The sequence below is a fragment of the Phoenix dactylifera genome, chromosome 13, assembly GCF_051530095.1.
Source record: "Phoenix dactylifera cultivar Ajwa chromosome 13, Ajwa_hap1_PhDact_Kaust_v1.1, whole genome shotgun sequence".
Classification (NCBI taxonomy): Eukaryota; Viridiplantae; Streptophyta; class Magnoliopsida; order Arecales; family Arecaceae; genus Phoenix; species Phoenix dactylifera.
In genome coordinates this window covers 25,580,377-25,605,809 of record NC_143202.1, presented here as the reverse complement: position 1 = coordinate 25,605,809, position 25,433 = coordinate 25,580,377, and the positions used below count along the sequence as shown (strand labels likewise).

General features: G+C 39.4%; 2 protein-coding genes and 1 pseudogene across 3 annotated transcripts; 2 read left to right on the top strand and 1 right to left on the bottom strand.

Annotated features, from left to right (window-relative positions):
• The first annotated feature begins 398 nt into the window (after positions 1-398).
• LOC120112252 (NAC domain-containing protein 104-like) lies at positions 399-1,983 on the top strand. The gene is made up of 3 exons (XM_008800848.5): positions 399-607; positions 713-1,002; positions 1,144-1,983. Exons 1-3 carry the CDS (start codon positions 445-447, stop codon positions 1,285-1,287), a joined length of 597 nt encoding a protein of 198 aa, XP_008799070.4. The 5' UTR covers positions 399-444; the 3' UTR covers positions 1,288-1,983.
• Positions 1,984-6,120: 4,137 nt separating this feature from the next.
• LOC103713848 (3'(2'),5'-bisphosphate nucleotidase 1-like) lies at positions 6,121-23,123 on the bottom strand (annotated as a pseudogene). Its single transcript, XR_015972595.2, has 7 exons — positions 22,732-23,123; positions 21,742-21,799; positions 11,093-11,168; positions 10,144-10,217; positions 9,859-10,057; positions 6,945-7,550; positions 6,121-6,512 (listed from the first exon to the last, which is right to left on the bottom strand). The product of XR_015972595.2 is annotated as a 3'(2'),5'-bisphosphate nucleotidase 1-like (transcript).
• LOC103699475 (putative indole-3-pyruvate monooxygenase YUCCA10) lies at positions 16,038-18,127 on the top strand. Its single transcript, XM_008781494.5, has 4 exons — positions 16,038-17,049; positions 17,333-17,566; positions 17,724-17,846; positions 17,945-18,127. The coding sequence occupies exons 1-4, from the start codon at positions 16,441-16,443 to the stop codon at positions 18,125-18,127; spliced, it is 1,149 nt and encodes a 382-aa protein (XP_008779716.2). The 5' UTR covers positions 16,038-16,440.
• Positions 23,124-25,433: the final 2,310 nt, after the last annotated feature.

Sequence of the window (25,433 nt, the reverse complement as noted above, 5' to 3'; positions counted from 1 at the left end):
TGCTGGTGACTGCCTTGTTCTAAGGAATTCTTACGTATTGTTACGCGAACAGTGTGCTCTTCTCTCGCTCTACTACCAGCTTCAGATAAAAAGAGTAACTTTCTATAGTATAAAAGGGAGCGTGTGTATCATCTCCTTGCATGTATACATCCTTTCATGTTTTCGAAGCACTTCCACTTTAAGTTGGCAGCCGCCTCAACTTTCTGTATACATCCTCTCTCTCTTTCTCTTACGCACATTCACACGCACACTCGCACACGCGCACACGCGCACACGCACACATACACATACCATTTAAACCACTAAAGGACCACCAACCACTCTAGTACTTTTTTTTTTTTGGGTAAACCACCCTATTGTCTTTAAAACCATTCCTCCATCTCTTTCTTTTCATCACTAGCTCTCATCTTCACCTCTTCTTCTCATCTTAGTTTCTACATCATTATGGGAGAAGGAACCACCAGCCTCCCACCTGGTTTCCACTTCTTCCCTTCCGAACAAGAGCTCGTCGTCCATTTCCTCCAACGCAAAGCGGCTCGCCTTCCATGCAGGCCTGACATCGTTCCTACCATTGATCTGCACTACTGTGATCCATGGGATCTCAACGGTTAGCATATTGCCCTACTCTTAAGTATATTTCGTTCCTTCAGCTTATCCTTTTCTCCTGTTTAGCAAAAGATAATAGGATTCCTATGGAATACATTGTATGAAGGTAAAGCTCTTCAAGGAGGCAGATATTGGTATTTCTTCACCCATAGGGCCCAAAACACGGAGACTGCCAATGGCTACTGGAAACCCATCGGCATCGAGGAGTCCATAACAAGCGGTGATATTAGTGTTGGCTTGAAAAGAACTCTCATATTTTACGTTGGAGAACCTCCCGAGGGGATGAAAACCAATTGGGTAATGCATGAATATCATTTACTGGATGGCGTTCTTAGTAGTTCCAGCAGTCGTGGTAGTAGCAGAAGGTCTCTCAAGAAGAGAAGCATCACAAGAATAGTAAGTCTTTTTGCCACCTTATATAGTCATTCTCTCTCATATTTCTGTAATTATTTTCTGGTAGTCGCTTCTTCCTCCATGGGTTTCTTTCAATTCTTCTAATGAGCCTGACAACTACTTGATTCTTTCCATGATCATTAGGAACCCAACAAGTGGGTCATATGTCGAGTCTACGAGTCGAGCTGTGCTTCACAGAACTTCCATGATGATGGGATGGAGCTTTCATGCTTGGATGAAGTTTTCTTATCATTGGATGATCTTGATGAAGTAAGCTTGCCAAACTAGACCGGAATGCCTGCTTGGGCAAAGGCTGATAGCTAGGAAACAAACCTCGCCAATGTATAATTGCAATCCTCTAGTTTGGCGTTAGCACTCTTTCATATTGTTGTCTCCAATAACACTGGTATTAATGTGAAAGTACTTGGTTTCTTGAGATCATTCTAAGCGATTCAAATGGGCTCCTCTCTTTTTTGGGCTATTGGGACTGTGTTTGGAGCACGTATTATAGGCTATTCGATGGGGAGGGCCCCTAAGAACTTGGTGGGCATTCCTCATAGCCTCTTTTCCTTGAATTCTTCTCCAATTCATCTCTTTTTCTATGCACGTTGTGATGGTTTGGTGGCTTTGTTGTGCCACAAAGCAAAAGACTTGCTTTTGTCTAATTTTTCTTGAGGGGATGGGTGGCGCTTACGCAAGCCTTTCGCTATCTCTGTCGTCAATGGGATAAGCTCATACATGCACGAAGGCACGCGCGGCGAGGGAGGATTTTGGTGCAAATGAGTGGAAGTGGAGCTCCCTTCCAAACCGGTGCTTGGACCCACCAAGACTTTGTAGGCTTTGAGTTAAAAGTAGTTAAACTGCCCAACCAATGACAAAGAACATTAAAGTTGAGACATTTTAGGCGATATCAATTTGAAGTCTCTGTACAATAGTTTTGATGGAAAAGCATTAATTCAGTGGCATATCTAGTTTGAGATGTATGATGTGGTTACCAAATTGCAGCATTTTCTGCTTAATGGGAAACCTTATAACATTTAAACATTCATTTACTACGGGTTTCAAGGTTGATCCAAACCTTTGTATTGAACTATGGTACTTTTTTCCATCATCTACCCTCTTAATTTTGTTGGAGCGTGCCTATCAACTATCAGACTTTTTGGATGTTTATAGATTTTCATAAAAGGAGTTGCAACAAATTAATATGTTCTTTTTTTATATAGAACATGTCTTATGGTACACATGAGGGAAAGTTGTTTTTCATAAAATTCATTTTTAGATTTTATAGCCTAATCATTTTGCAAACAAATTTTATGAGAAGCATCCAAACATGCATGCGCTCTCATAAAACTCAAATATCTTATGTTACTCAAATTCACCGGTCCGGATTCATATACAATATTTAGATACTAGATGTCGATTATAATACTTGGCTCCAACTATTCTTAATTGGACGCATCATTTATCAATATCTATAAAATTAATCATTGGATTGTGTATTAATTCTTGGATTCATTAAATGAGAAGAAGCATAAGCATTGCTAAGAAGAATCCGTGCAGGCATATGTTTAGTCCCCACATCGGTTATTCTCCAGATATATCTTGGGTAATTATATAGAATCAAGAAACCCAAATAATACCTTCCAGCTAGTTATTTTGGATAATATTTTAGGTTGTTATAAATAATATCAGAGTGGTCCTAGCCCATAACTTATCTGTACTAGAGGACACTGCAGCACAGATCCATTGGAGTTGACCACAGACTGATCGTGGTACTTGTGATTAGATTTGAATGGATTTGAACCATGAGTCTGACTAGGATGTCAAGGCTTAAATAAAAAGAGTATGTGAGGATCCATGCAGGCATTTAGTCCCGCATCGATTATTCTCTAAATAGATATAGAGTACTTATACAAGATTTAGAAACCCAATTGTTACATAATATGGATGATTGATGAAATTTTATTAATAGTAATAATTTTATATCTCTAAAAATTTTATTCATGAAGACATATCTGGTTGCTAGAAATGAAACCAAGTGTACACTCAAAGAGCGAGAGAGGTGGTTGACCAACTGCCTCGCGAGGTTACACCTATCAATTCCAAAACCTGACATCCCTCTCATGAACTGCCCATATAAAATAAAGCCACCATCTTTTGCTTAATGAGCTCGTAACCCCATTGAACTCCTAATCATCTCCACCTCCCCTAAACAAGGAATTAGTGCCAATAAACAAACATATAGTTCTTTAAAGTGTCAAGTTTTCTCATGCTCCAAATCGAATAAAGCATGCATAAGAAGGAATGCTCATGTAGCCATGTGCATGCTGTGGGTGAGGGCTCCATGTAAGCTTCCATCCAACCACTTAGGTTGGATGCCATGGCCTCGGGTTCTCTCGCCTCTATCACGGAAAAGCCCAAACAAGACCTTTTGGGGTGTGGTTAGGCTTTTGTTCTTTCCGACCAAACCCGGGTTCATGGCCGTGATGATTGCACAAAGAGGTGCCTTTGGGCTCAAATGCATAAGCTTTTTGATTGACATTGACACCAAAAGACGCCTACTTGAATAGATTAAGCATCTTATTTTTGTCTTGTGGCTAATCATGGTTATGATGTGGATTAAGTGGGAACTAAGAGCAATGTTCCAATGCAATTATGCTGATGGCATCAGAGCAACACATGGTTGACTCTAGGTTATTATATTTGGACTTCATACTCAAGGAAATTAAGACTTATTGGCTGGTTATGGTCCCCAGAGTAAGACATGAGCTCCAGTTGAGGTTAGTCATGCTTTTAAACAAATGTCTAATGGAGTAGGTTAAACTAAACATATATTATTTCATGAAGCACCTAAAACTTAATCTAAAAGGAAGGCAAATTGACTCAATTTGATAAGTGAATGGGGTTGCGTAGAATTGCACCAAGTCCGTAGTCCAAAACATCAAAAATAATTAGGTTGGATATGATTGGAAGCCAACTAAACTGGCCTAATTTGTATCCTTTCTCCAGGACCGGCCAAACAATGAGGATAGACTGGAGGAGAGCTTTAGAATTAGACAATTAAACCACTGATCATTCAGTGGGCATGGTTTGGTGTTTATCATACCAGATATGGCCAAATGTGCTGAGAGAAGGCTGCTCTCGTGAATCGTTGCCATGTCCATAAATCATGGCTCCTATACCTAACAGGTGAATCATGCAGCTCAACAAGATAAAATTTGGTAGCAAGCTTGCATCCAGACATGAAAATTTGGTAGTAAGCTTGCATCCAGACACATGGTCGTGCCATTTGCACCTCAAAATTTTGTACATTGTATGTTGTAAACCACGCCCAAAAGCTCTTAGAAATTAGACTTAGCTTAGACCAATGATACCTCCAATTGAGAATGTCTTGAGTTTATAAGTTCTAGAGACACCAATTCGAGTCTAAATCGACTTATTGGCGTAACCTGATTATTGGAGAAACATTAGTTCGAGTATAAATCGACTATATCATATACATCTCTTATAACCCCAAGAGAAGAGAGCAATCAAGCATTTTGTGAGGAAATCTTGTAGTTTATAATCTCTACCTGTAGATGTAGGTCAATAGATGAAACCATATAAATATTGTATGCACTTGTTCTTTTTCTGTTCTTCTTTTTCTTCTTGTTTCATTATTTTCTCTGCCTGCCGCAACACCCACTTATGCTATGGTTAATTTTTTTGATTGCATCTGATGTGGCAGGAGATTTCCATGCTGCAATGGAGGTGCTAGTTATTTTACGGTTGGGTCATCAGTAGTCCTACAACTAGCAATGGGAATGGTGCTCGTGCTGTCTACAGTGCAGTGCATGCAGCCACTGAGATGGACGTAAAGGAAAAAAAGTCCTATTTTAGTTGAGGTGCAGATTTTTCTTATCTAAGGCATCATGCGGACTAACAATATGAGCTCTAGGCGAAGCACATGTTTAGAGAGGCCAATGGAGCTGCAGATTAGATTGCCTCTTTTGTTGCCAACCATTCAGAAGACCACCTTTGGGTAGGAGAGGTGGAGTTGCCCTGACTTTTTTGGTTGTATCTGTATATATTATGTATGATGCTCTCGTTTTTAGTTAAAAAAAATAACAATACAAGCTAATCTCGGCATTTTGCTCATTTGAAATTAATGCCGAGGCACTTAAATACAGAGTAGGTCATCATCGCCCACCTATCTATGGATGAGATTGAACACTGGAGAACAGCACGATATCCTGTCTACATATATCGAAAATGGATCGAAAGACATGACTGATGCTGCAGAATCTGAATCTAGAAACAATGTTAGAAAAGGTGGTAGTTTTACAACATTTTTGTATTCAAACACATTTCAAGCATCTCCTTTCCTAGGATATTTTTTGCTTGCAATTCAGGTTGCAGAAACAGAGGAGAAACCACCTCTTACTGATCTATTCATAGATGTTTATGATCAACTTCCTTCCAACCTTTCGCAAGCAAGAAACGTCAATCAAGAAGCACCCTGGAAACTACCCACCTGAAGTACCTGTTTAGCCTAGCTACTGATCACCTGATAAACAACTCCTGTCACAATTACCTATTGCATCAATATAATTTGTACCGTATCCATACAAGTAGTCATATAAGATCCTTGCAATTAACTCAAGTCGTATTGATGAACCAAACTTGTGTCTCTGAATAGAGAATCAATCCCATGGAAGTGTAAATATGCCAGTCATAGCTTTATTTAGAAGGATTTTACGCACACAATACATGGACAGGTGGCTTCCTTGGACTATGGATGGAGGTTCAGAAACCATGGATAAAGGCTCAGGGTGGTTCACATCAATACTAGAGATGAGCCTTGATGATAATAAACCAAGACATAAGAGAACCAAATCCACCATTCACTTGGGAGTCCACATGCCCAGTTAGCCGGAGGGGAAAAACCGAGAACTCAGCATGTTTCAGATATCAAGGTTGTTGTGGCTAATGATATTACATCAAATTGTTGGAGTAAACTTCCATCCATGTGTTGTTGTTTCCGATTCACTGATGTGATAACACATATCAGCAAGCTTCAACGAAGGATAGCAATGCTTCATATGCTGGAAGTAAAGAATACATTTAAGCAAGGAATAGTTCTTGAAACACAATAAAGAGAGGAATGCTTTCGAATTTTCAAGTAACAAAACTAACAATATACAAATCCAACTTCTGCTGAGATGAAATTATTGTCGATACTGGTGGATATGCAGGTCAGTTGACTGCCGTGCCATGTCTGACCAAAGCTTTCAATCCAAATTTCAGAAAATTACAGGCATGAACTGACAGACATAACAGCTAGTCGAAACTACATGTATTAGTTATAAGAGGCAAGCAGATTGAGATCTCTCTCACAGCATCTTGTATGGCTTTCAACAGTGCTGGCATTAGCTTCTTATTTGTGACAATGATGCCACTGTCAAGATCAAGGTACCTCCCCTTGGAAAAATCCAAATTATTTCCTGCTGCGCCAGTCACTACGCCACCAGCTTCTGTAAACCACCAGGAAACACAGTCATGAGATCTGACAACATAATACGTAATTCATTTCCAAATATATATGGCCCTGTAGCATTAGGCCTCCAAAATTCCATATCAGTTGAATAAGCATGAGAACAAAAGGTCTGACCCCTAATTTAATCGACGCCCGCGCGTTTCGAACCCGGGCAACTTGGGCGGAATTATCGCCCCCTTACCACCAGGCTACTACCTTGGTGGCGCTGGGGTGACGTACCCACACGTGAGGCGGTGAACCCAGTGGGGTGAGCCCACGGGTCGGGGAAGGCACGCGAAACCTGCGACCTGTATCGAACATTCCCTAGTGGAAGGGGGGCCCAGTAATGGGGCTGCTACGCGGGTGGGCTGGTCCCTCCCCCTCCCCTCCTATCTTTTTACCAAAAAAAAAAAGGTCTGACAGTTTTTACCAATGACGACAATAGAACCAGCTGCATGGTCCCATATCTCCTCACGATAGCCTTTATGTGGGAAACGTAAATGTATAGCAGCATCTCCTCAGGCCAGAGCACCGTATTTTGCCTGGCTATCAATTCTAATTGGAAGGTTTTTGGACGCCAAGTTTCTACAAGGAACATCAGAATAAGATTGTACTAGATCTCTCTGAATTTGGATACAAAAGAGTCCTAGCCTGTAATACCTTTGCTATTACACTAGATAAATCATGCATGGAATGTGCTGCTTCAAATGACTCAAAGAATAACCCATCCTCTTAATTTTCAATGGCACTGACACGTATCTAAAGGGAAGTCAATAAAAGTCAGACAGCGATTAAATGCTCGCAGCAAGTGACAAAGTCAATACAGAGAATTTTAATCATTGTCGGTGAAGAGCCATCAAGTGACTGCACGAAAGCTCCATCCCCAATTTTAGAAGAGAGAAGACAACCAATTTGCTTTTGCAAAGAATAATTGTCTGGATTTAGAGGAAGATTTGGACATGCCAAAACACCCAACACTATTCTTCCTTCATCAAGCAGTGCCAAAGCAATTGCAAATTGATCTCCTCTTAGGAACCTGATTTAGAATTCATATGCATGAGAGTGGGAAAAGAAAATGTCAAATGGCATGAAAGAACTAGAACAGAAACTTCCAAGTCATCCTATGTATCCAAGACACATATTATAAAATAGCAGTCAACTTTGACAAGAATTAAGGTGGCTTTCAATTCCTCTTTTTGCTGAACAGACAGATACCAACAGAAATTGACATAGAATTTTGTATTTAGACTGTATATCACAAGAACATGATTCAATTGCATTATAGCTTGTATTAGTTCCATATTCTGTGGTCTGAGAATAAATATTTAGAATTACAATGTATTAGAACTTTCACGCCTACATGTACCTAATCAATTGTTGTTTGATCCTATCAGCATATTCTCATAGCAATATTCTAGCACCTCAAATGCCAGTTCACCAGCAATCTCTTAATCATTCAATATTGCTATTGCCGTAATGTGCAGGTTTTCTTATGTTACTTGGCATGATGTTTGTTTCAGAAACACAGAGAACATAATATCAGTTAAATTAAATGATAATTCAATAAACTCCTATGCTGCCATATTCACAAAGGCAATTGATGAGAATGAAGGCGGGAGCCTAAATAATTGATTTCACTTAAGTTTGAAGATAACATTTCCAGAAATTACAGTTTCATTCCCATTAAATTGGGGTCTGACTAAAGCCTTCTCCATATGTTTTGGTCTAAAGGATAAACCCTTTGTTGGTGCACATAATATTTCCAACCCTTTCAAGCTATTTGATCTATGACCTTTTGACAAATATTAAAACCTCTCTCACTGCTATGATATGAATATCTAAACTATCACTGCTGTTTTGTCAATTATTAAGCTTTCTCTTAGATCACCAATTAACAACTCCATCCTTCATGTTTTAATGCACATCCATCACAACAAGGAAGAGTCTTTTCTTTCTAATGTCTATAATTATATGTTTGAACCTTTTCCTCAGCCTCATTTGACCATGCAATGTTATATGATTCATTTACGTTTTTTTGACGCATTTCCTCAAGCGTCAAAAGCATTGGATAAGCACGTAATGCTCTGAAAATACCAATGCCTATTTTACTAATTTTATATCACATATAACAATCATTGTAGTGTATCTCTTAACCATTTTATCCAGTAGGATTAGCAATAATAGATTTATCTATAAGAAGTTTAAGAAATTGGACTCATCATATCCTAAGTCAAAATCTAGCCACAGCTGCTTGTCATACTAGTCACGGCTCCCTCATAATGTACATAATGATCTCTAAATAAAGCCTTAATACACTTTTTCCGTGCATGGCAAGTTTTTTTCATGCTCCCCTATCAAGCTGCGTTGTTGTTTCTCATGTACCCTCACAGCATATCACTTTGTATCGTTCTTTCCTTTTGGGATGGGGGAGAGAGAGAGAGAGAGGCGACCATCTATCAAGTCCTCACATTAGGGAGGAATTGAACTTACACTCAACCTCATATGGAAACATTTTTTTCATACTATTGAAAACTCCTCTTTTATATGTGTGTATTCTTCTTAACCTGTCAAAAAACAAAATAATCATGAAATCATAGTTTAACAATTAATTCATTGCCCATGCAGAATAATGTCGAAGCTAGGCTATTGTAATGTTCATTGGGAAGCTAGCACATTTGTATACATATAAAAGAAAGGATTAAGTAACAGCATTACAGAACAAGAAGCATAGAATGTGTTGTACATGCTAATGTGGTACTTAGCCCCCTAGGAGTGCATATATTGGTAACAGCACAACAATCAAATTAATACAACGTGCAGTTATTTTAAACTACATTCAATACTTCCATCTAATATATATAGATAATGATAACACATACAAATGTGTAGATTATTAAACCACTAATTCAAACATCAATACATCCAAATATGTGCTTGCAAGTGTGCAGGTACATTGTTAAACAACCAAGAAATTGTAAAGCCAAAGAGGAAAAATCATTAGCCATGTAGCAATACACAATGGAACCACAAATAGATGTATGCACAAAGCCAGTTCTAAAGTCAGCCCACATCAGAGCAATCATAACTCTAAAAGATTGACATACAAAGATTTGAATGTCAACTAAGGTCAAATTTTTACTGTCAAAATAATGTCACCATACCTTTAGTTATTCACAGCAGCCAGTCACAACTTTTTTATTAATTCTATAGAGGTATTAGATTAATCCTTATCAATCAATGCATCAACTCAAAAAAAGAAAAATAAATTGCATCTTCCTTTTGGAGTCAAACATTATTATATATGATCAGAACTCAAACTTTCAAGCTTAAATTACCATGCTCACCCTTCTGTGCCATTTATAGGGCCCAAAACCCAATGTTGGCCAATAGGGACCCCTTCAGATTGGCCACTATCAATGGCAGCAAGCACATCTTCCTCAGACAAAGTAATATTATATCTACCATCAGTAGAGTGTTGTTAACAAGCTTAGTGATGCGTCTTAGTGTTTCTTGAGCACCGTCCATACATAGGTCACCGGAATCCTACAGGAGAATATCATTATAGCTCTCAGGTAACTGTCATAATTAATTCACAACAAACTTTGGAATCTAAAGTCAAGTTCATGCACCTCCTCAGCCACTAAAGAAAAGGATTCAGATGGAAGTTCCATCTTCAAAACAAGGCTGACTAATGCTTGTGAACCTGCAAATTAGGAGAAGTATGTTGCTAGAGAATTGTAGTAAGTTGAACATTTCATGTGCTAAGAAGCTATAGAGTTACTAAAGCAACTCTTGATCCTCCACTTCCCAGCTCATCTACCTAGTGGACATACCCATTTCTGTCATATCATAAATAAATACAAGACTCACATGCCAAAAGAGAAGAAAGAAAGTAAAGGAAAAGGAAAAAGATAGAGGCCATAGTTACACTATTATCATAAGATCATTTGTGGGCATTATAGGATCTCTAGTCTCTTGATTGCGACATATTTTTTTACAAAATCAACATCATTTTATTGTTTACCGACTTTACCAAGAACAGAAAAGCTTACTTAATGACTAACAAGCATTAATCCATCATATATTTTTAATTAGTATTTTCTGGACATCTTAAAATAATACCAGATTGTACTACATCTATGCTATATATCTAGAATTCCTTTGTTAGGCATGCTATGCTCCTCTTTCATAGATACACCCTGCTGTGATCTATCTCCCTCTAACACATGGTCTGGAGAGCATGCCCACATTGTGAATTTTTTCCTTATTCTACCTTTGTTTACGTTATTTAATGAAAATGAGAACCATATTTAAGTAAGGAAATGAAGAAGATGCATTCAATTTATTTGAAAGAGCTTCCTGGAAATTTCAAATGAAGAAATGGATCAACTTAATTAATTTGCTCCAACTTGTAAATGATTTATCATTTGTAGAACAACTGTCCTACTATTTGAATGGATATGGAAGTAAACTTTTTAAGCTATGCATATTGAAGACCATTAATCAGAAGCAACAAACGATTATGTGGTGTCAGAAATAAAACATAAGCAACAGAATAATTAAAATGTGGTAATATACCATAATCTGCTACCGTACCAGGACTCTTATCAGATTTTGATAGGACATCTGAATGCACAAGTGCCCGTTGTACCGTCTGCAAAAGAAACAAAAGCAAACATCCATAATTTTGAACTATAATGAAGGAAAAGGAAAGAGCAAAAAGGAAAAAAAAGACGTGTTTACATGTGTTAACTAGGGTTGAAAATGGATCGGATACGGATTGCGTATTGGTATATCCATATTTGTATCCATATTTTTCAACGAATATGAATACAGATACGGATATTAAATGGATATCAAAATTAATATCCATATTTGTTCTAAACAAATACAGATACGAATCGGATATTAAGCATATCTATATTTGTCATAAATGGATACAGATATGAATCACATATTAAACATATCCAATTTTTTTATCCAAATATGGATATAAATGGGATACTTTTTTGGATATTAATCAAATTTTGAGCAAAATTCAATGATGAAAACTAGCAATAGAGACATAATCATAAAGGAAAGATTCGATTAAAAAATATAATTTTAACAATAATTCATCAATAATAAAACTAATAATTTTATAAAGGATATACCACTCAAGATTACTTATCACTGAAGTAGACAAAATCTATGGCGCCTCCAAGGCATCTCACAACTGTTGCCAGTTGCAAATGGCAACCTAGAAAAGTTCTCAAAGGGCCGTCTTGCTATCCTAGACATACCCAGTTCCCTTCAAAAGCTCAGATACAATAACTAAAGCTAGGCATAAAGTATCAAAAGACATATCAGAAAAATAAAAAATGGCAACCTAGAAAAGTCACAGGAGACGAATTAAAGAACAAATCAACAAAAACCATATCCCAGTTCAGAAAAAATGCGATTTTTAACAGATAAAACAGTCCAAACAAGAGCAATTGAAAGACAGGAAAAGAATCTCAACAGAAAAAAAAAGACACGAAAAAAAGGCACATATTTATTCCAGATCTCGATACCAGAATCAAAAGAACCGCTTTCCAGTGCAAACCTCTCCAAATCACCATAGAAAAGAGACCAGAGAACTCTCATTCGCCACAGTACGTGGCAGAGGCGAGCGGCGAGAGAGGAGACCTCCTTCGCAGCGGCGAGCTCCTTCTCGTAGCAGGCGGAGGAGGCCACGGAAGCCACGAGAGATCGAGGTCGAGCTCTCCTCCGGAAATGGAGATTAACGGAGAGACGGGGAGACAAGAAGCGAGGAGGAGGGAAGAAGAGGAGGCGATCAGTGGGGTTGGGGACCGAAGAAGAGGTGGGGGAGAGACAAGGAACGAAGGAGGAGTTTATCGAGGACAGAGGCTATGCCATCTTCTTCATTTATTTTTATTTTTATTTATTATTATTATTATTATTTTTTTCCAACTACAACTTACACACGCCGAACGTGATACAACCAACAAAATTAGAAAAAAAAATAACAAAAAAAAGGGGCACTGATGCACCATCGCCCAACCAACAAAATTATAAAAAAAATAACAAAAAAATGGGGCACTGATGCACCATCGCCCCAGGTGAACCTTTCCGAGTGGTAGACCGCAAATGAGGCCACCCAATCAGTCACACTATTCGCCTTCTTGTAGATGTGATTAGCCTATGAGAGGCCATCCTCGTCTAAGAGTCTACGAACATCACAAAGTAGCATACTCGAACTCTCATCGCGACCCCGGCCTCATATCCACTCTATCACCATGGCCGAGTCTCCCTCAAGCAAAATGCGGTCCGCACCCAGCACCCGCCTCGCATAGGTGACTCCTTCCCATGCAGCCCTAAGCTCCGTGCAGACCACAGACGTGTCAAAAATCCACCGACCTCCCGCCGCAATCAGTCGAGCCTCGTGGTCCCTGATAATGAAGCTGTTGCCTCCGGTACACCCTTCCTCTCCGACATTTCCGTCAAAATTAACCTTGAGGAAACAAGAGGGTGGGGGCTCCCCAGAGACCTGTATGGTTCTCGACGCTATCGGAGCAAGAGAGGAACCCCATATTTCCCCAGCCGTCCCAAGGGACGACAGTGTGCTGGCGCAGGAGATCTCCTTCGCATGACGAAGGGTCCTGTCCGTAACCACCCTCGGTTGAACTCTGTTGTCGTCGAAAATCTGGGCATTCCTATCCAGCCGACAGTGGTAGGCTAGATAGGCAGCTCTGGTCCCCAGTCCCTCCAGACCCGACCTCCTCACTGAAGTCTCCAAGAAGAGCAGGAAGCCCTCCGTCGATGACCACCCCAGGTGTGGATCATGGGGGACCCAAGCATATCCCCAGATTTAGGTGGCCCTCGGGCATCCAAAGATAGCATGGAAGATGGACTCCTCCATCTCCAGACACGTCGGACACTCGGAGGGGACATGCACACCACGCCAAACCAGTGTACCTCTGGTGGGTAAGCATCCTCAAGCCACCTAGCAGACAAACATGGCCGATTGTGGATGGGCATGCAGCCTCCAGATCCAGCTCTCCTCAATCTGCCTGCTCGGAACCCTCTCAACCATCCGGGCTAAGTCTCGGGCGCTCACCTCCGACCTCCCTGTCATGCTCCACACCCTCCTATCCGCCGCCCCATAGATGGAATCGATATAGAGAGGATGCACTCGGCTAGCTGCTCCCCAAAGGCCTGTCGAACAAGATCTGTGTCCCATGCCTGCCCCCCCGGGGTAAGTAAATCATGAACTTTGCGCCCCTCAAGACAGTCTACATCAATCATAGTAGGCTAGTTTCGGAGTGGGACCTCAGAGAACCAGCTATCCTCCAAAATGTCAATACCCCAGCCATCTTCAATCTCCCATCTGATCTCTGGTAGGACCATCGGGGCATGGGCACAAATCTTCCTCCAGACAAAAGAGCTACGACAGCTAGTACGGAATACAGATATGTCAGCTGGATCCCCATACTTCGCCCACATCAAGGCACCCCAGATGCTACTCAGCTCCAAAAGAAATCTGGTTGCTACTTTGGTCGGGAGAAGCTCCCGTTTCTCAATTAGGGAGTGAATTTCCAAACCTCCACCTCCACTCCTGATCGGCTGATAGACCGTCTCCTAAGCCAAAAGATGAACTCCACTCCTGCCCCTCTAAGAAGCTCTGGAACTGCCTCTCCATACCCCGCAATGCAGCCAACAACCCCATGGTATGGGACTACAAATAAACATGGATCGACCTCAGGGCTAACCGTACTAAGATGACTCTCCCCATCATGGAGAGAGCGTTGGTCTGCCATCCCTCTAGTCTATGCCTGATGCCTTGCTCCATCTGAATGCACTCCGCCCTACGCAGGCGTCTGCCCGTGATCGAGACCCCCAAATAGCTCAGAGTGCCATCCTGCTCCCCAATCCCTAGAATGCCCATGATCTCCATCTTCACCCCAGGGTTAGCTTTCAAGCTATGCCATCCTTCGGTGTTGTTGGTTTGATAGGTTTTTTTTCTGGTCCATCTGCTGCTCATACTGCTTTCATACGAGTACAACCAGCTACATCGCTAACAAAAAGGCTACGCAAAGTAAAAAAAATAGAAGACTGCTGGGTCCACTAAAATTTTCCCAAATGATGAGCCACAAATGAAGTGCCCAGTCAGACTTATAGGTCTTTTAACTCTCGTTTCATTTGTCTTTAACTTTGCACCACACTTTTTTGGGCCACGAAAATTGATGCTGCTATGGGGACTATCGCACGACCACAATTAGCTCGTGGGCTCCACCATAGCTGGGGAAGAACAAGCAGCATTTTTTTTAGACTTATATATATATATATATATATAAACATATAAAATTATATAAATATTTTTATAAAATTAATATTTGTTCGTACCATCTAATAATGTTAAAAAATAAATAGCTTAAAACTAAAATAACTGAAATACCTTTATGGATAGTATGCAAAAAAAAAAGTTATAAGAGTATACACGCAAATAGCAACTTTACAAGAATATTCAAGCAATTTTTTATATTTAGAAGTATATACAGTCGAAAAATCTATTAAGAAAAAGATCAAAACTCTGCTGGAATTTACCCTTTTTTTATGATTCAAATGGGTCTACAAGTCAAAAAAAAGATTGTGCCACATTGTCGAAATTTTTTTTAGATCATAACTTGATCAAGTTGAAATATTAGATGATTATTTTGGTAATGCTATTTTTCATTTGATTTTGATATAATTATTATTATTGAATCTATGACATCTATATATTCTTCATTATTTTTTAAAAAATAAATCATATCAAATTTAAATTAATTATAGATGCTTAGATTAGTAAAATATTTTTTAGTGATTTGTAAATGTTGAGTTATTATTTATTTTTTAGGCGAGCATGTTGTAAAAGCAACATGTTTTTATAAAAGAATGTTTACATGTTGCCTTCATCTTGATTCATCTTTTTTGGGACATTATTACCCAATCCTTGTATTTTTTTGACAAAAACGAGGTAGAATTTCCTACCTGATAGGTGACCCCTAGCTACAAACCCAGCATTTTTTGTGTCACAATAGCTCCCTTTACGCTGTTTCCTCTCCCCCACCCCCTCCCCCTCCCCATCCAAAAGTGTCATATGCCATATTTCTAAAACGTATAGTTGTAGTTTCTTTCCATATTTATCTTATTAATTTGTTTTATGATAAATGCAGATCCAATATCATACAAGATAGGATTCTTTGAAGATAAAGATCAGTGTGTGTGTTTTTTTTTTTTTTTTGAGGATAAAGATCAGTGTACCCAAGGATGAGTTCATCCGGTAATTGGATATCTATTGAGCACATTTCAAGCTGAGCCTTGTTTACGGCACTATTGCTGATTCTGCTAATTATGATAAATATAATGAAATTTGGTAATTCACAAGCATATCTCAAGGTTTTGCAACAACGGTTTATTTCAATCATCCATTTGCTTAGCAACCTGAGATTCGAATTCAATTAAGTGTGCATAATTATAGTGCATGCGTGTCCCCCTACCTTTTTTAAAAAGGGATTTGGTCATTACAAAGGTTGAAAATTAGAAAGTTCCACTTTTGCTAGTTTTGGTGGAATTATTGCAAATCTTATCCACATACAAAATAGAGATGGATATTGACCCGTCATACCAAGTGCATGTATATAAGCAGAAGGCCATGATAGGGAAGCAAGCTCAAAATAAGGATCCATTAGAGTTATATTCGGGAGATCATTACTAGATTTAGTGAAATAATAGCAAATATTAAACTATTTCAAAAACAAAAAGGGATATTGGTGCATGTATATAAGCAGGAGGATGTAATGGGGTCGGCAAGTGGGATAATTGGAGGTAAAAGTCCTTTAGGGTGACATTCGCGATACCATACTTGTAGCCAATTTGAAGCCTTTGATCTCATCAAGGTTACAATGAAGAAGGAGGTGCTGATCGTGGGAGCTGGTCCATCAGGCCTTGCCACTGCTGCATGTCTAAACATGTTCTCCATTCCAAACATCATACTAGAGAAAGAGGATTGCAGTGCTTCTCTTTGGAGAAAGAGGGCATATGATCGTCTGAAGCTTCACCTTGCCAAGCAATTTTGTGAGCTGCCGCACATGCCTTACCCTAGCACGTTCCCAACCTTCATACCCAAGGATCAATTCATCCAGTACCTAGATAACTATCAAGCACGTTTCAAGCCGAATATTGTATATTGCACTGTTGTTGATTCTGCTAATTATGACAAATACAAAGGAACATGGAGCATAATGGCTTGTGACAAGGTCACAGGGGAGGTCAAAGAGTACACGGCAAAGTTCCTGGTCGTGGCCACCGGAGAGAATGATGAAGGGATGATACCGGATATCCCGGGTTTGAAGACCTTCTCTGGGGAGGTCGTCCACTCTTCTTTTTACAAGTCGGGGGCTGCTTACACTGGCAAGAATGTTCTAGTTGTTGGAAGCGGTAACTCAGGCATGGAGATTGCTTATGATCTCTCAAACTTTGGAGCAAAAACCGCCATCACCATCCAAAGCCCGGTAACTAGATTTATCTTGAAACATGCTCTACATTAGTATTACAATTAGCTTTATAGGGGTTTGTATGTTTTATAAAAGTAGTTGTATCCAATATTTCATACTTGCAAATATAATCAATATCATGCTAGAAATACACAACAGGTTGGATTTGCTGTATTTTTAAACACCATATGCCCCTTATAAAAGTACGGTGCAACTAAGGATAATCCATAGGTGTTGTATTTTATTAGTTAGAACATATTTGTCTAGTAGATGTAATTTTGCTTTTGGGCTCTTGTAACAGTTCCATGTGATGACCAAGGAGTTGATATACATGGGGATGGTTTTAGTAAAATACCTCAATGTTCGTTTGGTGGACACCTTACTTCTTATGCTTAGCAATCTTAAATATGGAGATTTGTCTAAATATGGGATTACAAGGCCAAAACTAGGCCCTCTCTCTCTTAAGATTGCGACCGGTAGATCATCAGTTATTGATGTTGGTACTGTAGCAAAGATCAAAAGTGGTGAGATTCAGGTAACTATTTTATTTTTCTTGACTAGCCAAAATCCCAAATTATTTATGCTATTTTACTTTCAATTAATTTCTTCATAATATCATGCAAGGGATAGGCCAAGTAATTTGCATGTGTCTGATTTTGATAACGTTTGTTTTGCATGTGTTTATTGAATAGGTTGTCAAAGGGCTATCAAGCATACAAGGCAATGAGGTACTTTTTACCGATGACAAGTCATATCAGTTCGATGCAATAGTTTTTGCAACCGGCTATCAAAGCAAAGTAAAAAGTTGGTTAAAGGTATAAGGAAATTATCAATTGATTTTTAATCCTTGGATGTAATTCTTTTCATTTAACTTACTTGGGCTGTAGTTCACAAAACTAATATATGGATGTAGGATGATTTTGGTCTCCTTGGCCAAGATGGGTTTCCTGTAGCAAAATTTCCAAACCATTGGAAAGGAGAAAATGGGCTATACTTTGCAGGGTTTGCCAGAAGCGGATTGGCCGGAATCTCCATGGATGCAGAAAACATTGCCGATGATATAAAGATGGCTCATGATTGCTGTGAATCAGCTTAGTCCCTTCAACATAGAACCGAATTGACGTACCCACAACTTGTGTCTCATATGATGATGATGATTATCAGTATCGCCATAATCATTATTATCATCATCATTGTTATTATTGTTGCTATTGTTTCAATTCTTACTGCTATCATATATAGCTTGAAGAACCTATATAAAAATAATTTGGGATTTGCTTCGATGCACTTTTTTTGTTTCAAATTCCTTCATTCATATAAAGAGGGGTAAAGAAGAGAATTTATACGTTAATTGGTTTAGTAGGTTACCAATTAAGAATTTTTCAAACCAAAAAATCCTTCAATATATGATCTACCCATTGTTCTAGAGCTATAGGATGTTGTTGATGATTGAGCACTATCATCATCGTCGTTGTTTTAGTTGTTGTTGCTGCTATAGCTGTTGTATATAGCTTGAATGGCATCTATAAATATAAATTAGAATTTGCTTCATTTTTTATTTCAATTTCCCCATTCATTTAAAGAAGGGTAAAAAAGAGAATTTATATTAACCCATCTAATAGGTTACCAATTTTAAGAATTTTTAAATAAAAAAACCTTAGATATCAGAGAAAGAGAGGAGAGAGAGAAAGAGATTAATATGTGTTTTTATGTAAGAAAGATAATGAGAGAGAGAGAGAGATTGTGTACATAGAAAGGGGGTAATGGAGACAGAGAGGAGGTGAATCAGGCAAACATATGCTAGAGTGCTATGAGAAGTTCTAATCAGTACTTATAGGGACAAAAAGAGTTTAATCGACCACATTATATAAGAGTTAGAATTTGAATCCTACATATATATATATATATTGATCCGGGGAGATAGAAAATTAGTTAGAAAGAATGACTTGATGTGGATAAACCCTTTGTTGGTGCACATAATATTTCCAACCCTTTCATGCTATTTGATCTATGACCTTTTGACAAATATTAAAGCCTCTCTCACTGCTATGATATGAATATCTAAACTATCACTGCTGTTTTGTCAATTGTTAAGCTTTCTCTTAGATCACCAATTAACAACTCCATCCTTCATGTTTTAATGCACATCCATCACAACAAGGAAGAGTCTTTTCTTTCAAATGTCTATAATTATATGTTTGAACCTCTTCCTCAGCCTCATTTGACCACGCAATGTTATATGATTCATTTACATTTTTTTGAGGCATTTCCTCGAGCGTCAACAGCATTGGATAAGCACGTAACGCTCTGAAAATACCAATGCCTATTAAACTAATTTTATATCACATATAATAATCATTGTGTATCTCTTAACCATTTTATCAAGTAGGATTAGCAATAATAGATTTATCCATAAGAAGTTTAAAAAATTGGACTCATCATAACCTAAGTCAAAATCTAGCCACAGCTGCTTGTCATGCTAGTCACGGCTCCCTCACAATGTACATAATGATCTCTAAATAAAGCCTTAATAAACTTTTTCCGTGCATGGCAAGTTTTTTTCATGCTCCCCTATTAAGCTGCGTTGTTGTTTCTTGTGTACCCTCACAGCATATCACTTTGTATCGTTCTTTCCTTTTGGGATGGGGAGGAGAGAGAGAGAGAGAGAGAAGACCATCTATCAAGTCTGCACATTAGGCAGGAATTGAACTTACACTCAACCTCATATGGAAACATTTTTTTTCATACTATTGAAAACTCCTCTTTTATGTGTGTGTATTCTTCTTAACCTGTCAAAAAACAAAATAATCATGAAATCATAGTTTAACAATTAATTCATATATTGTACATGCTAATGTGGTACTTAGCCCCCTAGGAGTGCATATATTGGTAACAGCACAAGTGAACAATCAAATTAATACAACGTGCAGTTATTTTAAACTACATTCAATACTTCCATCTAATATATATAGATGATGATAACACATACAAATGTGTAGATTATTAAACCACCATTTCAAACATCAATACATCCAAATATGTGCTTGCAAGTGTGCAGGTACATTGTTAAACAACCAAGAAATTGTAAAGCCAAAGAGGAAAAATCATTAGCCATGTAGCAATACACAATGCAACCACAAATAGATGTATGCACAAAGCCAGTTCTAAAGTCAGCCCACATCAGAGCAATCATAACTCTAAAAGATTGACATACAAAGATTTGAATGTCAACTAAGGTCAAATTTTTACTGTCAAAATAATGTCACCATACCTTTAGTTATTCACAGCAGCCAGTCACAACTTTTTTATTAATTCTATAGAGGTATTAGATTAATCCTTATCAATCAATGCATCAACTCAAAAAAAGAAAAATAATTAATTGCATCTTCCTTTTGAAGTCAAACATTATTATATATGATCAGAACTCAAACTTTCAAGCTTAAATTACCATGCTCACCCTTCTGTGCCATTTATAGGGCCCAAAACCCAATGTTGGCCAATAGGGACCCCTTCAGATTGGCCACTATCAATGGCAGCAAGCACATCTTCCTCAGACAAAGTAATATTATATCTACCATCAGTAGAGTGTTGTTAACAAGCTTAGTGATGCGTCTTAGTGTTTCTTGAGCACCGTCCATACATAGGTCACCGGAATCCTACAGGAGAATATCATTATAGCTCTCAGGTAACTGTCATAATTAATTCACAACAAACTTTGGAATCTAAAGTCAAGTTCATGCACCTCCTCAGCCACTAAAGAAAAGGATTCAGATGGAAGTTCCATCTTCAAAACAAGGCTGACTAATGCTTGTGAACCTGCAAATTAGGAGAAGTATGTTGCTAGAGAATTGTAGTAAGTTGAACATTTCATGTGCTAAGAAGCTATAGAGTTACTAAAGCAACTCTTGATCCTCCACTTCCCAGCTCATCTACCTAGTGGACATACCCATTTCTGTCATATCATAAATAAATACAAGACTCACATGCCCAAAGAGAAGAAAGAAAGTAAAGGAAAAGGAAAAAGATAGAGGCCATAGTTACACTATTATCATAAGATCATTTGTGGGCATTATAGGATCTCTAGTCTCTTGATTGCGACATATTTTTTTACAAAATCAACATCATTTTATTGTTTACCGACTTTACCAAGAACAGAAAAGCTTACTTAATGACTAACAAGCATTAATCCATCATATATTTTTAATTAGTATTTTCTGGACATCTTAATATAATACCAGATTGTACTACATCTATGCTATATATCTAGAATTCCTTTGTTAGGCATGCTATGCTCCTCTTTCATAGATACACCCTGCTGTGATCTATCTCCCTCTAACACATGGTCTGGAGATCATGCCCACATTGTGAATTTTTTCCTTATTCTACCTTTGTTTACTTTATTTAATGAAAATGAGAACCATATTTAAGTGAGGAAATGAAGAAGATGCATTCAATTTATTTGAAAGAGCTTCCTGGAAATTTCAAATGAAGAAATGGATCAACTTAATTAATTTGCTCCAACTTGTAAATGATTTATCATTTGTAGAACAACTGTCCTACTATTTGAATGGATATGGAAGTAAACTTTTTAAGCTATGCATATTGAAGACCATTAATCAGAAGCAACAAACGATTATGTGGTGTCAGAAATAAAACATAAGCAACAGAAATAATTAAAATGTGGTAATATACCATAATCTGCTACTGTACCAGGACTCTTATCAGATTTTGATTGGACATCTGAATGCACAAGTGCCCGTTGTACCGTCTGCAAAAGAAACAAAAGCAAACATCCATAATTTTGAACTATAATGAAGGAAAAGAAAAGAGCAAAAAGGAAAAAAAAGACGTGTTTACATGTGTTAACTAGGGTTGAAAATGGATCGGATACGGATTGCGTATTGGTATATCCATATTTGTATCCATATTTTTCAACGAATATGAAAACAGATACGGATATTAAATGGATATCAAAATTAATATCCATATTTGTTCTAAACAAATACAGATACGAATCGGATATTAAGCATATCTATATTTGTCATAAATGGATACAGATATGAATCACATATTAAACATATCCAATTTTTTTTATCCAAATATGGATATAAATGGGATACTTTTTTTGGATATGAATCAAATTTTGAGCAAAATTCAATGATAAAAACTAGCAATAGAGACATAATCATAAAGGAAAGATTCGATTAAAAAATATAATTTTAACAATAATTCATCAATAATAAAACTAATAATTTTATAAAGGATATACCACTCAAGATTACTTATCACTGAAGTAGACAAAATCTATGGCGCCTCCAAGGCATCTCACAACTGTTGCCAGTTGCAAATGGCAACCTAGAAAAGTTCTCAAAGGGCCGTCTTGCTATCCTAGACATACCCAGTTCCCTTCAAAAGCTCAGATACAATAACTAAAGCTAGGCATAAAGTATCAAAAGACATATCAGAAAAATAAAAAATGGCAACCTAGAAAAGTCACAGGAGACGAATTAAAGAACAAATCAACAAAAACCATATCCCAGTTCAGAAAAAATGCGATTTTTAACAGATAAAACAGTCCAAACAAGAGCAATTGAAAGACAGGAAAAGAATCTCAACAGAAAAAAAAAGACACGAAAAAAAGGCACATATTTATTCCAGATCTCGATACCAGAATCAAAAGAACCGCTTTCCAGTGCAAACCTCTCCAAATCACCATAGAAAAGAGACCAGAGAACTCTCATTCGCCACAGTACGTGGCAGAGGCGAGCGGCGAGAGAGGAGACCTCCTTCGCAGCGGCGAGCTCCTTCTCGTAGCAGGCGGAGGAGGCCACGGAAGCCACGAGAGATCGAGGTCGAGCTCTCCTCCGGAAATGGAGATTAAAGGAGAGACGGGGAGACAAGAAGCGAGGAGGAGGGAAGAAGAGGAGGCGATCAGTGGGGTTGGGGACCGAAGAAGAGGTGGGGGAGAGACAAGGAACGAAGGAGGAGTTTATCGAGGACAGAGGCTATGCCATCTTCTTCATTTATTTTTATTTTATTTATTATTATTATTATTTTTTTTTGCAACTACAACTTACACACGCCGAACGTGATACAACCAACTAAATTAGAAAAAAAAATAACAAAAAAAAGGGGCACTGATGCACCATCGCCCAACCAACAAAATTATAAAAAAAAATAACAAAAAAATGGGGCACTGATGCACCATCGCCCCAGGTGAACCTTTTCGAGTGGTAGACCGCAAATGAGGCCACCCAATCAGTCACACTATTCGCCTTCTTGTAGATGTGATTAGCCTATGAGAGATCATCCTCGTCTAAGAGTCTACGAACATCACAAAGTAGCATACTCGAACTCTCATCGCGACCTCGGCCTCATATCCACTCTATCACCATGGCCGAGTCTCCCTCAAGCAAAATGCGGTCCGCACCCAGCACCTGTCTCGCATAGGTGACTCCTTCCCATGCAGCCCTAAGCTCCGTGCAGACCACAGACGTGTCAAAAATCCACCGACCTCCCGCCGCAATTAGTCGAGCCTCGTGGTCCCTGATAATGAAGCTGTTGCCTCCGGTACACCCTTCCTCTCCGACATTTCCGTCAAAATTAACCTTGAGGAAACAAGAGGGTGGGGGCTCCCCAGAGACCTGTATGGTCCTGGACGCTATCGGAGCAAGAGAGGAACCCCATATTTCCCCAGCCGTCCCAAGGGACGACAGTGTGCTGGCGCAGGAGATCTCCTTCGCATGACGAAGGGTCCTGTCCGTAACCACCCTCGGTTGAACTCTGTTGTCGTCGAAAACCCGGGCATTCCTATCCAGCCGACAGTGGTAGGCTAGATAGGCAGCTCTGGTCCCCAGTCCCTCCAGACCCGACCTCCTCACTGAAGTCTCCAAGAAGAGCAGGAAGCCCTCCGTCGATGACCACCCCAGGTGTGGATCATGGGGGACCCAAGCATATCCCCAGATTTAGGTGGCCCTCGGGCATCCAAAGATAGCATGGAAGATGGACTCCTCCATCTCCGGACATGTCGGACACTCGGAGGGGACATGCACACCACGCCAAACCAGTGTACCTCTGGTGGGTAAGCATCCTCAAGCCACCTAGCAGACAAACATGGCCGATTGTGGATGGGCGTGCAGCCTCCAGATCCAGCTCTCCTCAATCTGCCTGCTCGGAACCCTCTCAACCATCCGGGCTAAGTCTCGGGCGCTCACCTCCGACCTCCCTGTCATGCTCCACACCCTCCTATCCGCCGCCCCCATAGATGGAATCGATATAGAGAGGATGCACTCGGCTAGCTGCTCCCCAAAGGCCTGTCGAACAAGATCTGTGTCCCATGCCTGCCCCCCCGGGGTAAGTAAATCATGAACTTTGCGCCCCTCAAGACAGTCTACATCAATCATAGTAGGCTAGTTTCGGAGTGGGACCTCAGAGAACCAGCTATCCTCCAAAATGTCAATACCCCAGCCATCTTCAATCTCCCATCTGATCTCTGGTAGGACCATCGGGGCATGGGCACAAATCTTCCTCCAGACAAAAGAGCTACGACGGCTAGTACGGAATACAGATATGTCAGCTGGATCCCCATACTTCGCCCACATCAAGGCACCCCAGATGCTACTCAGCTCCAAAAGAAATATGGTTGCTACTTTGGTCGGGAGAAGCTCCCGTTTCTCAATTAGGGAGTGAATTTCCAAACCTCCACCTCCACTCCTGATCGGCTGATAGACAGTCTCCTAAGCCAAAAGATGAACTCCACTCCTGCTCCTCTAACGCCCCGTAAGAAGCTCTGAAACTGCCTCTCCATACCCCACAACGTAGCCAACAACACTATGGTATGGGATTACAAATAAACATGGATCGAACTCAAGGCTAACTATACCAAGATGACTCTCCCCATCATGGAGAGAGCGCTGGTCTGCCATTCCTCTAGTCTGCGCCTGATGCCCTGCTCCATTTGAATGCACTCCGCCCTACGTAGGCGTTTGCCTGTGATCGGGACCCCCAAATAGCTCAGTGTGCCATCCTGCTCCCCAATCCCTAGAATGCCCATGATCTCCATCTTCACCCCAGGGTTAGCTTTCAGGCTATGCCATCCTTCGGTGTTGTTGGTTTGATAGGTTTTTTTTTTGGTCCATCTGCTGCTCATACTGCTTTCATACAAGTACAGCCAGCTACATCGTTAACAAAAAGGCTACACAAAGTAAAAAAAATAGAAGACTACTAGGTCCATTAAAATTTTCCTAAATGATGAGCCACAAATAAAGTGCCCAGTCAGACTTATAGGTCTTTTAACTCTCGTTTCATTTGTCTTAACTTTGCACCACACTTTTTTGGGCCACGACAATTGATGCTGCTATGGGGACTATCGCATGACCACAATTAGCTCATGGGCTCCACCA